The sequence below is a fragment of the Stigmatopora argus genome, chromosome 16 (assembly GCF_051989625.1).
Source record: "Stigmatopora argus isolate UIUO_Sarg chromosome 16, RoL_Sarg_1.0, whole genome shotgun sequence".
NCBI classification, from domain to species: Eukaryota; Metazoa; Chordata; class Actinopteri; order Syngnathiformes; family Syngnathidae; genus Stigmatopora; species Stigmatopora argus.
Window position 1 is genome coordinate 2,694,578 of NC_135402.1, and position 14,405 is coordinate 2,708,982.

Below are 14,405 nucleotides of genomic sequence, written 5' to 3' on the forward strand. Positions count from 1 at the left end.
GGGTAGTGCTCATCTCTTTCACCGCCATGAGAAAAGGCTGCAAGTTCCGGGTGGGAGGTCACACTTGACACTTTGCGATCCGTTCGTCCCTTCCTTCCTTCGCCCGGGTCATTTGAGCACTTTTGGCGCTTGGAGGCGGCTCTGCCGGCCATTCCCTTCCCTGTCTCGCTCCAAATGGCGTTCCGACGACCGGACAGTTTCGACGGACTCGGATACCGCCACGGCGGCGGTGCCGAGACGCCCTACTCCCTGCGGAGCGCCTCGACGGCGGGGGAGGCTGCTCCGCAGCAGCCGCAGCATCCGCAGCACCTCCACTGGGTGAGCTCGCCGCCGGACATTCCCGGCAGCCGCAACCTGCACACCGGAGAGCGGACGCCGTTGTACGACGGAGGAGCCTCGGGGGAACGCGACTGGGACGCCGGACTGCAACAACCTCCGCCGCCGCCCCCTCCTGGTGGGTCACCTCTCCTCGCTTGTCTCGCATTAGCTTAGCTTAATAGCTTATCTGATTGGAGCGTAATACTTTACGCTCAGGTGAAGCTAAAAGAGGGCCTCCGATATTACATGCAGCTCGTTTATAGCCACTTTCTGGGTTAAAACTGCTGAAATACAAATATTAGAAATGAAATGATCCACTTTTTATGGCTGTTGTTGTTATACTAAATGTCTCGTTGGTTATGTCCAATTGAAAAAGATTGACTCCCCAAAAAGCAAAAAAAATGTTATGAAATGGTAAAACACGGTTTTCCCATCACTTTATAAGCCTGGCGGAGCGCTAGTTGTCCGTTTCCCCCCCTCAGAGTAAATAATTATACAGATTTTGGTCAATATGTGGCGCATCATCGCATCCAATTTTGGATCTTGAGATGCCGCCTTGAGTTGAAAATTGTTTTGCGTCTTTTCACGCTTGCAGAGCAGCTGAACCGCCTCACCGGCTTCGGGATCGGACTCGTCAGGTGAGCCGTCGTCGTCGTGGCGGCGTACGTGCCGGAGCTCCGCTCACCCGCCGCCGTCCCGCCTCGGTGCAGTCTGTTTGCAGAGAACGTGCTGACGCATCCCTGCGTGGTCTTTCGCCGCCAATGTCAGGTGGACTACCACGCCCGCTGCTACCACCTGACGCCCTTCAGCGCGTTGGCCGTCATGTACGCCATCAGCAAGGCGCAGGTATTGACATCGACTTTTTCGGTTCGAGTGCATTTCCCGCTTGCGTGCTGTCTGTGTTGGTCAGGTGTTTTTGCGCTAGAGTGCGCGGTGGTCAAGTGTATGCCCTTTGTTTCAGGGCCCCAGGGCGCTGTGGAAGGGTCTGGGCAGCACCTTCGTGGTCCACGGCGTGACGCTGGGAGCCGAGGGGATCCTCAGCGAGTTCACACCCTTGCCACGGTAAGACGCCGTTGGCCCGCGAGCGCGCTTTGATGGACCCGTTAGCGAGACGAGCTAACCCTGTGCCGGCAGGGAGATGCCCCAGCGCTGGAGCATCAAAGAGCTGGCCGCTCACTTCCTGCTCAAAGGGTGGGTCCCTCCTCCACCTTTCATAACCCCCCCCCAAAGTCTTTTAACGAGCGCGACCTCTCGTCCCGTGCCAGTTTGTCGGCGTTGGTGGCACTTCCCTTCTACTGCGCCAGCCTCATCGAGACGGTGCAGGTGAGGCCCCGCCCGCTCGGGGATGTCATACTCATTCCTTCATTTACCATATCGTCGCATCCGCCGAAACCGAATCGCTCAAAATCACTTGGGTGTACGATCACTGTACATTGACCAGGGCGTGACCGGACGTTTGGTCGCCCGGGTGAATATAATTTTGAGAGCTGGTTTCAACAGTAGATATTTAGATATTAAACTCTCTCTCAAGGAATATAATTTTGTCATGTTGCCAAACGTCCGGGCGACCAAGCGTCCGGGCGACCAAACGTCCAAGTACCAGCTAAGGGGGTGGAGCTTTTGCCAAGTGCTAGCGTGGAGCCGCAGTCTGGCGAGTCCACCGATGGCTCTCCTCCCTCCCCGCAGAGCGAGATCGTGCGCGACGAGGCGTCGTCGGGGCTGCTGGACTGCGTGCGGGAAGGCGCCGGCCGCCTGCTGGGCGCGGGCGCCCCCCACAGCCGGCGTCTGCTGCCCCTCGGCCGCCTGCTCTTGCCGGCGGCCGGCCTGGCCATCCTGCGCTACGTCGTGGCATCCAGCGTGCAGGGCGCCGCCCTGTGGCTGCGGCGCCGGCACCGGCGCGGGCGGGAGGACGAGCGGGCGCCGGCCCAGACGTTGGAGGCCCACTTCCCCGAACTGGCGGCGGCCTGGCTGGGCTCGCTGGCGGCCGAGGCGCTGGCCTTCCCGCTGGAGACCACGCTGCACCGCCTCAGCCTGCAGGGGACCCGCACCATCATCGACGCCACGGACGGCGGCGCCGGCGGCGGCCCGCTGGTGCTGCCCGTCAACACGCAGTACGACGGCGCCGCCGACTGCGCGCGCTCCATCCGCCGCAAGGAGGGCCGGGCCGGCTTCTACCGCGGCTTCGGGGCGCTGACGGCCCAGTTCGCGCTGCACGGCGCCCTGCTGGCCGCCGCCCGGACGCTTTTCCGCCTGCTGCTGCAGAGGGCCCAGACCGCCTAGAACTGTCCCCCTTTGACAGCGGACCGCCTAGAACTACCCCCTTCAGTCCCTCACCTTTTGACCCCCGTCAGATCGGACGTCGACTATGTGACCAACTCGTTTGTATTGACAAAAAAAGACGTTTGATTTCTCGACAGGTCAATCGATCAAAGTCAACTGGACGTCCAATCCATTTGGGGAGGAGCCAACCTTCGCACTTGAATGGGATTGGACGTCGAGTTGCCGCAGACTCCTTTGAATTGACGGCAAAAGGTAACTTGTTTCAAATGAATATTGTGCAAGGAAAACACAGAGAGCATGTAGCGACACAAGGGTGAGTCTTGTCATATGGAACATTGAAAATAATAATAACTAAATACATCTTAAGCTAGTTTAGTGGCAAAACACGATGTTACTTCCTGTCTGTATGTGCTCGCATGAAGCCATGCCATCTTTTATTTGTACAAAGCGTTTATCTCACCAAAGCAGGAGACAACCAAGAATTAAGTGACTATTGTCTGTCTGTTGGAAAATATTAAAATGCAAAGCAACATGCCTTGTTTTTCCCGGAAATTCTTTCAGAGGCAGGACGTTCCATATTCGGGCGTTACGTTACCAAAAGAAAGGCCTGTATTCAGTTCTCTTATTATATTATGCATTTACATCATATGTAAGTTTATTATAGTGTCTCCACTAGGTTTGTTTTGCTGGTTCTTAAGCTACCTGAACATTATCTAGCCCTCCTAAATTGTAGATTTAAAAAAAAAAGAAAGATAATTTCTTAGAAAAAGGCAATGTAAAGTGAGGCTTTTTTGTTTAAAAAAATACATTGTGTAGTATAGTAAGGCTTTTCTTAAAAAATAATGTTTATTATGGTTGTTGTTGGGTTTTTAAAACAAAAAAAAACATGTATAGTAAGGCTTTGTTTGTTAAAAAAAAAAAAAAAAACGTTACAATCCATTTTCTTAATTAGTTGACCGTTTTCATCTGTGTGACTTGTCCTTGTGATTACCCAGTGCTTTCACCTGTTAGTGCCGGCCCCCTCATGCCGTAGCCAATCGGCTTCCTCGGCTGTCACCACGTGACCCTCGTCGTCTGGTGGAACTGCATTGCTTCCTGTTCCTGTTTACACGCTTCATGTAAGTTTTAACTTATCTTTGTTACTTTCCATGCATTAAGGCTTATAGTATTTCAATTTTTCTTTATTACAGAATTCTTTAGTGCCCCCATGGTTGGCTGCTTCCCTGCATTTGCCTTCGTCCTTCGTGCACCGAACAGTAGGACTTTTTTTTCTTTCTTAAAATGACCACGTATAATCAGGCTTTTTTTCTGGAGGAAAACAAACAATTTATAGTAAGACTCATAAAAAAGACAATGTATAGTAAGACCGTCATAAAAAAGACAATGTATAGTTAGGCTTATTTCCTTAAAAAACATACAGTAGGGGTTGTTTCCTTGAAAAAAGACCATGTACTATAGTATGGCTATTTTTTTTCTTGTAAGAAACAAAACATGTATAGTAAGCCTTTCATAAAAAGACCATATAGCAAAGTTGTTGTTTTTCATAAAATTTGACCATATATAGTCAGGCTCTTTTTCATAAAATAAGTCCATTGTCATTTTTTACATGAAATAAAAACTTGACTATACATGGTCATTTGTCATTGAAAAAAAGCCTTACTATACATGGTCATTTAAAAAAAAAGCTTACTATACTATGTCGTTTTTTGAATAAAAAAGCCTTACTATACTATGTCCTTTTTAAAGAAAAAAAGCCTTACTATACTATGTTGTTTTTTTCAGAAAAAAAGCCTTACAATAATATGTCGTTTTTTTAAGAAAAAAAGCCTTACTATACTATGTCGTATTTTTTAGAAAAAAGCCTTACAATACTATGCCGTTTTTTTTTTTTTTTAAAGCCTTACTATAGTTAGGCTTTTTTCTAAAAAAAAAAAAAACGACATAGTGTACTATGTCGTTTTTAAGAAAAAAAGCCTTACTATACGCTGTCGTTTTATTAAGAAAAAAGCCTTACAATACTGTCGTTTTTTACAAAAAAAGCCTTACTATAATATGTCATTTTTTTAAAAAAGCCTTACTATACACTGTTGTTTTATTAAGAAAAAAGCCTTACTATACTACGTCGTTCTTTACAAAAAAAGCCTTACTATGTCGTTTTTTAAAGAAAAAAAGTCTTACTATACTATGTTGTTTTTCTTTAAAAAAACGACATAGTATAGTAAGGCTTTTTTTTTTCTTAAAAAACGACATAGTATAGTAAGGCTTTTTTTCTTACAAAAACGACACAGTATAGTAAGGCTTTTTTTCTTTAAAAAACGACAGTATAGTAAGGCTTTTTTTCTGAAAATACAACATACAATAGTAAGGTTTTTTTTTCGTAAAAAAACACAACATAGTATAGTAAGGCTTTTTTTCTTAAAAACGACATAGTATAGTAAGGCTTTTTTTCTTAAAAAAACGACATGGTAAAACGATATAGTAAGGCTTTTTTTTCTTAAAAACCACATAGTATAGTAAGGCTTTTTTCGTAAAAAAACGACAGTATAGTAAGGCTTTTTTTTCGTAAAAAAACGACAATATATTAAGGCTTTTTTTCCGTATAAACGACATAGTATAGTAAGGTTTTTTTTCTTAAAAAACAACCATGTATAATAATGCTTTTTTTTGCAGACTGCACACAGGTGAACCATCTGGGATTTTAACCCAGGACCCCCACTGTGATGTCGACGTGGAAACCACTGGTCCCCCCTAAAGTAAGGCTTTTTTTTTCCTCATAAAAATGAGAAATGTGTATAGTAAGGCTTTTATTCGTAAAAAAATGACCATGTAAAATCAGGCTTTTTTTTTTTTAAACTCCACACAGGTGGACCATCCTGGATTTGAACCCTGGACTCTACTGTGAGGCCGATGTGCTAACCACTCACCCGCCGGGTCACCCTAAGGTAAGGCTTTTTTCCCCCATTAAAAACGACATATTATAATAAGGCTTTTTTTCGTTTAAAAAAAACGACATACTATAGTAAGGCTGTTTTCCTTTAAAAAACGACATCGTATAGTAAGGCTATTTTCTTTATAAATGACCATGTATAGTATGGCCTTATTCTTTAAAAAAATGACCTTGTAAAGTAAGGTGTTTTTTTTTTTAAATATGACCATGTATAGTAAGGCTATTTTCTTTAAAAATACAAAACACATTGTGAGGCATTTGCGCAATAATATTCATATTTGACTTTATTGTATACATAATGAATGAATCTTGGCTTCTGGCTCATGTACGTACAAGATATTTGTTGAATGTAAGTTACTGCATGGAGGAAATGTTCCCCACAAGTTCACCCCTTGCCTTGTTTCTTGACAGACTCGTACCGGCGCACCCCGGATGGCGCCTTCATCCAGGAGTCTCTGGCACCCCTGCTTGGCGGACGTGGATGTGGACGAGGGCGACTGTCAGAACAACGTCACCATGCGGTCCTTTGACGGCCGGCGGCTGCGGTGGGAATGCCAATCGCCCCCCACCATCTCTTCATCGCTTGGATGTCTATCGCCTGCAACCAGTTGAAAAAGATTGGGACTGCCGATTGCGTTTTGTTGCCGGCGCGACGCAAACGCATTTGGGACCAATAAAGGTTTTTGGATTGCTTACTTGAAATCCTATGTCTTTTGCTTTTGTAGGCTAATTATCTTAACAAATTTCAGTGTAAACACCTAAATGTCAAATTTAAAAACCTTCCCACTAAACTTCGACTGGCTAAGTATTTTCGGTAAGAGGGCGCTGGAGGAATTTGGCTAAGTGTGCAAGCTGCCTCCATAATAGTAACCAGTGTCTTTTGATTTTTTAGGCCAATTATTTTAACTAATTTTGATGTAATGATTAAATGTAAAATTTAATGTTTAAAGTTTTTTTTAGTAAAAGGTAATTTTTCTTTTGTCGCAGGTGTCTCTCCCGCCGAAGGCGGGAGAGACACCAAGAGTACGTCTGTGGGACGCGAACCAGCATCCACTCGGCGGTAGGCGCATACTCCACTGTGTGCGCCAAGGGGCCCACCCACACACCCACTAAACTTCGACCGGCCAAGTATTTTCGGTAAGAGGGCGCTCAAGGAATTTGGCTAAGTGTGCAAGCCACCTCCCTACTCAGCATGCTTGTAATTTGGCTAAGTGTTTTGATTTTTTTGGCTAAGTGTTTTGACAAATTTTGATGTAATGATTAAATGTAAAATTTATTTTTTTGTTATTTTTAGTAAAAGGTAATTATTCTTATGTCGCAGGTGTCTCTCCCGCCGAAGGAGAGGCACCAAGAGTACGTCTGCGGGACGCGAACCGGCTTCCACTCGGCGGTAGGCGCATACTCTACTGTGTGCGCCAAGGGGCCCACCCACACACCCACTAAACTTCGACCGGCCAAGTATTTTCGTTAAGAGGGTGCTCGACTCAATTGACTAAGTGTATAAGCCACCTCCCTAAGAAGTATGGTCCTGCCCATTCGGTTTTTATTTGACCTAAAAAGTGAGAAGTTGGAGGAGGCGGGGAATCCAACCAATTACATTTTTATTTGACCTAAAAAGTGAGAAGTTGGAGGAGGCGGGGAATCCAACCAATTACATTTTGTATGGTAAGTTGGTGCTCTACTATTGAGGCCAAGTCAGCCACCTGGTGAAATCGACATCCGCAGGTGAGTCTAAGAACAACAAAAGAATACAAATATTTTCTGCAAAGCAACATGAATGTCTCTTTTAAACCTACTTTTTTGTCTTCAGGTGTCCTCGCTCGCTGTCCACGGTTTGGGAAAGCTTTTCGTTGGAAGACTGTCCATCCCACAAGTCATCCCTTTTTGCCTTTGTCACTCATCTGAAAAAAATCAAAATAAAAGTTGTCAGCAAAGTATCTCTTGTTCTATTATGTGACCTTGACTTTGATTTATAAGAAATATTTTTTTCCATTCTATAAAGTTTTTTGTAAGGGGATGTGGCTATGCACATGCACGCACTAGGATCGCTGTAACAAGGCGAGACATGACATACCCAGCCAATACGAAGGCGACCGGTCGGGGCGGTGCTTCATCCGCAAGCTGCTCCCAAACCTACTCCATCCTGTCAGAGAGACCACAAGAAAAAAAGCCTTAGTATACATGGTCATTTTTTTAAAGAAAAAAGCCTTACTATACTATGTTGTTTTTTTTAAAGAAAAAAGCCTTATACTATGTCGTTTTTTAAAAAGAAAAAAGCCTTACTGTACTATGTCGTTTTTTATAAATAAAGTCTTGTTATACATTATGTCATTTTTTACCAAAAAACGCTTACTATGTCGTTTTTTATGAAAAAAGCCATACTATACTGTCGTTTTTAACGGGAAAAAAAGCCTTACTATACTATGTTGTTTTTTTTAAGAAAAAAGCCTTACTATACTATGTCATTTTTTTAAAGAAAAAAGCCTTACTATACTATGTCGTTTTTTAAAAAGAAAGCCTTACTGTACTATGTCGTTTTTTATAAATAAAGTCTTGTTATACATTATGTCATTTTTTTACCAAAAAAAGGCTAATTTGTCGTTTTTTATGAAAAAAAGCCATACTATACTGTCGTTTTTTTTACGGAAAAAAAGCCTTACTATACTATGTTGTTTTTTTTTAAGAAAAAAGCCTTACTATACTATGTCATTTTTTAAAAGAAAAAAGCCTTACTATACTATGTCGTTTTTTAAAAAGAAAGCCTTACTGTACTATGTCGTTTTTTATAAATAAAGTCTTGTTATACATTATGTCATTTTTTTACCAAAAAAAGGCTAATTTGTCGTTTTTTATGAAAAAAAGCCATACTATACTGTCGTTTTTTTTTTCCAAAAAAAGCCTTACTATACTATGTTGTTTTTTAAAGAAAAAAGCCTTACTATACTATGTCGTTTTTTAAAAAGAAAAAAAGCCTTACTGTACTATGTCGTTTTTTATAAATAGAGCCTTGTTATACATTATGTCATTTTTTACCAAAAAAAGGCTTACTATGTCGTTTTTTAAGAAAAAAAGCCATACTATACTATGTCGTTTTTTTACGGAAAAAAAGCCTTACTATACTATGTCGTTTTTTTACGGGAAAAAGCCTTACTATACTTATACTGTTGTTTTTAAGAAAAAAAGCCTATACTATGTTGTTGTTTTTAAGAAAAAAAAAGCCTTACTATACTATGTCGTTTAAAAAAAAAAAAAAAAGCCATTCTATACTATGTCGTTTTTTAAAGAAAAAAAGCCTTACTATTACTATGTCGTTTTTTTAAAGAAAAAAAGTCTTACTATACATGGTCATTACCAAAAATAAATAAATAAATCAAGTCGTCAGATATCACCAATATTACTGGAGAGTCTTTCCACAATTAGGATTTTCGTTTTATGACAAATGGTCTATAAAGGAATTTCGAATTGAAAAAGTCATCATTTCTTTTCTGTCCTTGTGCGATCTTTGAAACGATTAAAAAAACACTAAACGCAATTGGATTTGGAGATATTATGACTGCAAGTGGAACTAGACGTACCTTTCTAGAAGCTTGCAATGGAGAAAACGGGAGCATTTCTTACCTTTTCGCCATGCGTCGATTACACAAAAATCAGCCAACGTAAAAAACAACAACTTCTTGGTGGACTTCTGTTCATGTCCTTTAACAAACGTGTCTTGGTTGGAGCTGACCCAAATTAGGACGTTTAGATCATGCGATTAAAAACCTTAAAAACATTTACAAACAAAACAAAGCATGCAGGTCAACGAAAACCCTTTTTTTTCATTGTCTCTTCCGGTCCGTTTGACTTCCGGCTCACCAATGTGACGTCAATTCAGGGCACGGCCTCGACTTTTTTTTCTTTTTTTGGTTTGGCTGTGTTCGGCTCTGGCAACCCACACCACTTTTTCCAGGTTGTGCAATATTAAGGTGGATAAACCATTTTCTATCCCAAAAAGACTGACATTTTTCTTTTAAATAAAAACAACCATGTGTAGTCAAGACTTTCCAATGATGACAAAGTAAAGTGTGATCACTTCATGGTGTAGTGGTTCCCTTACCTGACTGCCATGTGAGCAGTTGGGGTTCAAATCCCAGTTGGGAATCATTTTTTCCATTAAATTAAAAACAACCATGTGTAGTCAAGACTTTCCAATAATGACAAAGTAAAGTGTGATCACTTCATGGTGTAGTGGTTCCCTTACCTGACTGCAATGCGGGCAGGTTGGGTTCAAATCCCGGTGTGGAGTCATTTTCCCTTAAATAGAAACAACTGTGTGTAGTCAAGACTTTCCAATAATGTCAAGGTAAGGTATGGCCATTCATGGTGTAGTGGTTTGTTCACCTGATTGCCATGCAGGCAGGTGTGGTTCAAATCCCAGTTTGGCATCATTTTTCCCTTAAATAGAAACAACCGTGTGTAGTCAAGACTTTCCAATTATGACAATATAAGGTATGGCCACTTCGTAGTCTAGAGATTCGTTCACCTGACTGCCGTGTGGGCAGGCAGGGTTCGAATCTCAGTGGCTGCTGAAACATTTTGCCATTAAAAAGACTAAGTCGTCTTTCCTTAAATAAAAGCACCAAATGACCATGTATAGGTGGGCAGTCTTTGGTTGACTGGAAAATTGTTTTGCTGAAAAAAATGACTAAGTCTTTATTTTAATGAAAAAAAGATATACTGAACTACATAGTGTAGTAATCAGTCAAACGACAGCAGGATTTGAACCCCACCTGCCCACGTGGCAGTCAGATGAACAAACCTCTACACCATGAAGTAGACATACTTAACTTTGTCATTATTGGAAAGTCTTGACTACAAATATATAGAAACAACTAAGGGAAAAAATTTCCCCGCCGGGATTCGAACCCCAACTCCCCACATGCCATTAAGGTGAACATACCTCTACACCATGAAGTGATCACACTTTACCTCGTGATTATTGGAAAGTCTTGACTACACATGGTTGTTTCTATTTAAGGGAAAATGACGCTATACCACGAGTCAAACCACACGCATGGCAGTCAGCAAACAAACCGCTACACCACAAAGTGTCTCCACTTTACTAGCAAGCAAGGATGCGCAATATAGAAAATGAATGAACAATTTTCTATTTAAAAAGACAAAAAAGACAGTCTTTTCCTTAAATAAAAACAACAATTTATGTAGTATACATGGTCGTTTTTTAAAAAGAAAAAAGCCATACTATACATAGTCATTATTTATTTTAAAAAGCCTTATTATACATGGTCATTTTTTAAGAAAAAAGTATAGCCTTACTATACTATGTCATTTTTAAAGAAAAAAAGCCTTACTATACTATGTCGTTTTTTTAAAGAAAAAAGCCTTACTATACTATGTCCTTTTTTAAAGAAAAAAGCCTTACTATACTATGTTGTTGTTTTTTTACAAAAAAAGCCTTACTATACTATGTCGTTTTTTAAATTTAAAAAAACTTACGATACTATGTCGTTTTTTATGAAAAAAAGCCTTACTATACTATGTCCTTTTTTAAAGCAAAAAAGCCTTACTATACTATGTCGTTTTTTTACGAGAAAAAAAAGCCTTACTATACTATGTCGTTTTTTTAAGAAAAAATGCCTTACTATACTATGTCGTTTTTTTTTTACAAAAAAAGCGCCTTACTATACTATGTCATTTTATACGAAAAAATGCCTTACTATACATGGTCTTTTTTTCTTACTTTACCCGCCTTACAATATTTGAGGGATGTTTGTTTTCAAGGGACGAAAGAAGAAAAAGCGCGGTACGTTGGAAAAAAAACCTGGCCTTTATTTGGACGGAAATGGCGTGCGTCAGTAGTAGGGTCCCGCGTTCTGGAAGGCGGCGTAGGCGGGCCACTCGGGCAGCAGGCCGCGGCCGCAGGTCAGTCGGCGCCAGCCGACGTCGCCACGCTCGGCCGGCCACTCGGCGGGCCACTCGGGGGGCCACTCGGGGCCCCGCCCACGCTGGTCCCCGGCCGGGACCAGCCTGTAATTGCGCCCGCGGTTGCTGTCCCAGTACTCGGCGCCGGCCACCCGGTAGCAGACGGCGAACTCGGCCCGCCGGCGCGGCGGCAGCTCCAGCCGAAAGGCGAAGGTGTCGAAGGCGCGTCCGTCGCCGTCGGCGTACACGCACTCCACGTCCGAGTGGCTCTCCCAGGCGTCGAAGGTGACGCGCAGCGCCACCCGCTTCTCGTAGGACAAGTTCTTGACCTTGACGGTGCCTGTCAGCGTCCGATCGCTCAGCGCGCACTTTTCCAAGCGCACGCACTTCCTGTCCAGACTCTGGCGGAAGAGGGCGTCGTCGTTGGCCGGCTGGGGGAAGTCCGGGACCAGGCGCTGGACGCCGGCGGGGACGCGGATGGCGTCCTTGAAGCGGGAGAACACCTTGACCCTGGCCAGGGGGAGGCCCAGGTGGTCGGCGAAGGTCACCCGCTTCTTGGCGTCGCGGGGGGCGGGGCCACCGCCGCCCAGGTCCGCCACGTCCCCTCGCGGGAGGAAGAGGGGCAACGCCATGTCCGTCGGCATCTCCACGCTGGCCTTTCTTGCCTTGAGTTATTTGAGCTTAGCATCACCTGAAGGGAAACAGGTCCCGCTTTAGCATCCGTGCCGGTTGGTTTGCAATTCAATGTTCAAAGTGAGCTAGCAATAAAGCACCTTGGCTCAAATGGTTATGATTAAAATCATTTTTTAAACTCCTGTTTCTCTTCTCTTTTCACACTTTTAAATGTTTGTAAATATAACAGAACATTCCTAACACCATTTTTCACTTCTGGGAGGTGGCTTGGGCCAGTCCTCGGCAAAACAGGGAGGTGGTTTGGGCATTTAGCTCTATTGGATGGGCGCCCGCTTGTCATATGAGAGGGACTGGGATCAATTCCTCCATCTTGCAACTTCTCACTTTTCAGTTTCAATAGAAAAGTAGTTGGCCAGTCCTGGGCAAAGTAGGGAGGTGAGTTGGGCACTTAGCTCACATGGGAGAGTGCCCACTCACCATGCAAAAGGTAGTGGAATCAAATCCTGCATCTTCCATCTTGTCATTTTTCAGTTTCAAAAGAAAATAGTAGGCCTGTCTTTGGCAAAGTAGAGAGGTGGTTTGGGCACTTAACGCAAATGGGAGAGCGCCTGCTTAACACGCCAAAGGGAGTGGGATCAAACCCTGCATCTTCCAACTTGTCACTTTAAATTTAAATAGAAAAGTATTTTGTCAGTCCTCTGCAGGGTCAGATGGTGGGTTGGACACTTAGCGCAAATGGGAGAGCACCCGCTCACCACCTGAAAGGTAGTGGAGTCGATTCCCGCATCTTGCAACTTCTTACTTTTCAGCTCAAACAGAAAAGTAGCTAGAATTTGGAAGATGCAGGAATCGATCCCAGTACCTTTCAGGTGGTGAGTGGGCACTCTCCCATTTGAGCTAAGTGCCCAACTCACATCTCACTATGCCAAGGACTGGCCCACTAACTTTCTATTTGACCTGAAAAGTGCGAATTGGGAGAATGCAGAAATTGACCCAACTACCAGTCACATTCTAAGCAAGCACTTTACCATATGAGCGAAGAAGCAAGTTCTTACTGTTTTCAGCTCAAACAAGTGACCAAACAATATAAGAATAGCCTGCAAAAGAATCTTCCAATGCGCCTCGTTTTGAAGAATATAGAAGCCTTACATTGACATTTATTCAAAGTAAATTGTCACCAGCCTATAACCACATTGACATTATTCTCAGTAATCATCTATTCTATATAGTACTGTATTCTTTTTCTTCATCGCTCAAATCTTGTATTTGTGACACACTCCACACTTGAAAGTCAATTCATTACTACCCTCTTGTGGTCGAACTGAGGTACTGAAACACACCCACTAATATTCAAAACTAACGCCCACTTTGAGCTGCGGTAGATCTTTAAAACTTTTCTCTTGCAAATAAGCAATGTATTGAGAACTGATTTTGGATGACTTTTCTGTTCCCCAGTGTCTTTATTAAATAAATCCCCCCGAACACAAAAAAAGCACATGGCGTTGTGAGTACGAGGTCGAAAAGGAACAAAAACGCCAACACTATAAATGGCCATTTTAAAAGAAAGCTTTACAATACATGGTCATTTTTTTGGCCAACTCCGTACTCTGTTTTTTTATACGTCCCTCCTCCAATAACACACCTGAATCGAATCATCGGGATCGGAATCAAGCTTCTGGACAGCTTGCTGATGACTTGATCATTTGATTCAGGTGTGCTAGAGGAGAGAGAAATGGAAAATAGACCGGATTGAACAAGAGTTTTAACATGGACTTTTGACTATTGCAAAAACGCAATCAAGACAGCAGTACTTTTAATTGAGGTTTTTGGGGGGTACGGGGGGGTTCTTTTAGTCCCCCAACCCCCCCACTCTCAGTTTGTAATCGAACCTCGGTCCCAAATCAGCCGCAATTGTGCCAATTGAACGCCAAATTGGCGTGGGCGCAGCGACCGCTCGTCGTTCAACTTTGGACGACCATACGCGTCGAAAAATAAAGAGAGATTTACCTGAGCGACGACCACGTGACGTTCGCCGGCGGCCGACGTCCAGCCGATGTGCGAGCGAGTCGGCGCGCGCACGTTCGTCCAGTACCACGCGTCGTCCACGTGAACTGAGCCCGTGGACCAATCGGGAGAGGGCGTGGACGAGTGCTCGTGACGTCACGTCACCTGTTACCTCAGGGGGTCAGGCCTGCGGTCAAACGGGGGGTGGGGGGGATTGGGGTCGCACAGTACTACACACTTCCATTTTCACTTCTTTATAAATACATCTTCGCCGAGAATAGCTACTATTTCAATTGACATA

At 43.5% G+C, this 14,405-nt stretch overlaps 2 protein-coding genes and 1 long non-coding RNA gene across 7 annotated transcripts; 1 reads left to right on the forward strand and 2 right to left on the reverse strand.

Annotated features, from left to right (window-relative positions):
- Nucleotides 1-9: 9 nt before the first annotated feature.
- On the forward strand, nt 10-6,240 carry slc25a46 (solute carrier family 25 member 46). Its single transcript, XM_077622265.1, has 11 exons — nt 10-454; nt 914-956; nt 1,029-1,164; nt 1,280-1,380; nt 1,453-1,509; nt 1,584-1,641; nt 2,005-3,716; nt 3,789-3,854; nt 5,269-5,351; nt 5,462-5,540; nt 5,957-6,240. Exons 1-7 carry the CDS (start codon nt 175-177, stop codon nt 2,596-2,598), a joined length of 1,269 nt encoding a protein of 422 aa, XP_077478391.1. The 5' UTR covers nt 10-174; the 3' UTR covers nt 2,599-3,716; nt 3,789-3,854; nt 5,269-5,351; nt 5,462-5,540; nt 5,957-6,240.
- On the reverse strand, nt 5,803-9,389 carry LOC144090618 (uncharacterized). Of its 4 annotated transcripts, none has more exons than XR_013305457.1 (5): nt 9,164-9,389; nt 7,620-7,688; nt 7,342-7,446; nt 7,201-7,276; nt 5,803-6,143 (listed from the first exon to the last, which is right to left on the reverse strand). It is a non-coding gene; the product is annotated as an uncharacterized LOC144090618 (long non-coding RNA). The 4 variants fall into 4 exon arrangements; XR_013305455.1 differs by having other exon boundaries at nt 5,803-7,097; nt 7,156-7,276; XR_013305454.1 differs by having other exon boundaries at nt 5,803-7,058; nt 7,098-7,276.
- Nucleotides 9,390-11,349: 1,960 nt separating this feature from the next.
- On the reverse strand, nt 11,350-14,252 carry LOC144090614 (protein phosphatase 1 regulatory subunit 3B-like). 2 transcript variants are annotated; one of them, XM_077622267.1, is made up of 3 exons: nt 14,108-14,197; nt 13,743-13,817; nt 11,350-12,158 (listed from the first exon to the last, which is right to left on the reverse strand). In XM_077622267.1, the coding sequence occupies exon 3, from the start codon at nt 12,109-12,111 to the stop codon at nt 11,398-11,400; it is 714 nt and encodes a 237-aa protein (XP_077478393.1). In that variant the 5' UTR covers nt 12,112-12,158; nt 13,743-13,817; nt 14,108-14,197; the 3' UTR covers nt 11,350-11,397. The 2 variants fall into 2 exon arrangements, with proteins under 2 accessions (XP_077478393.1, XP_077478392.1); XM_077622266.1 differs by lacking the exon at nt 13,743-13,817 and having other exon boundaries at nt 14,108-14,252.
- Nucleotides 14,253-14,405: the final 153 nt, after the last annotated feature.

Coding starts and splice junctions, on each gene's coding strand:
- LOC144090614 (XM_077622266.1), bottom strand. CDS start 12,111: ATGCCGACGGACATGGCGTTGCCCCTCTTCCTCCCGCGAGGGGACGTG.
- slc25a46 (XM_077622265.1), top strand. CDS start 175: ATGGCGTTCCGACGACCGGACAGTTTCGACGGACTCGGATACCGCCAC. Junction 1,165..1,279: donor ACGCCATCAGCAAGGCGCAG/GTATTGACATCG, acceptor CCTTTGTTTCAG/GGCCCCAGGGCGCTGTGGAA. Junction 1,510..1,583: donor GCTCACTTCCTGCTCAAAGG/GTGGGTCCCTCC, acceptor GTCCCGTGCCAG/TTTGTCGGCGTTGGTGGCAC.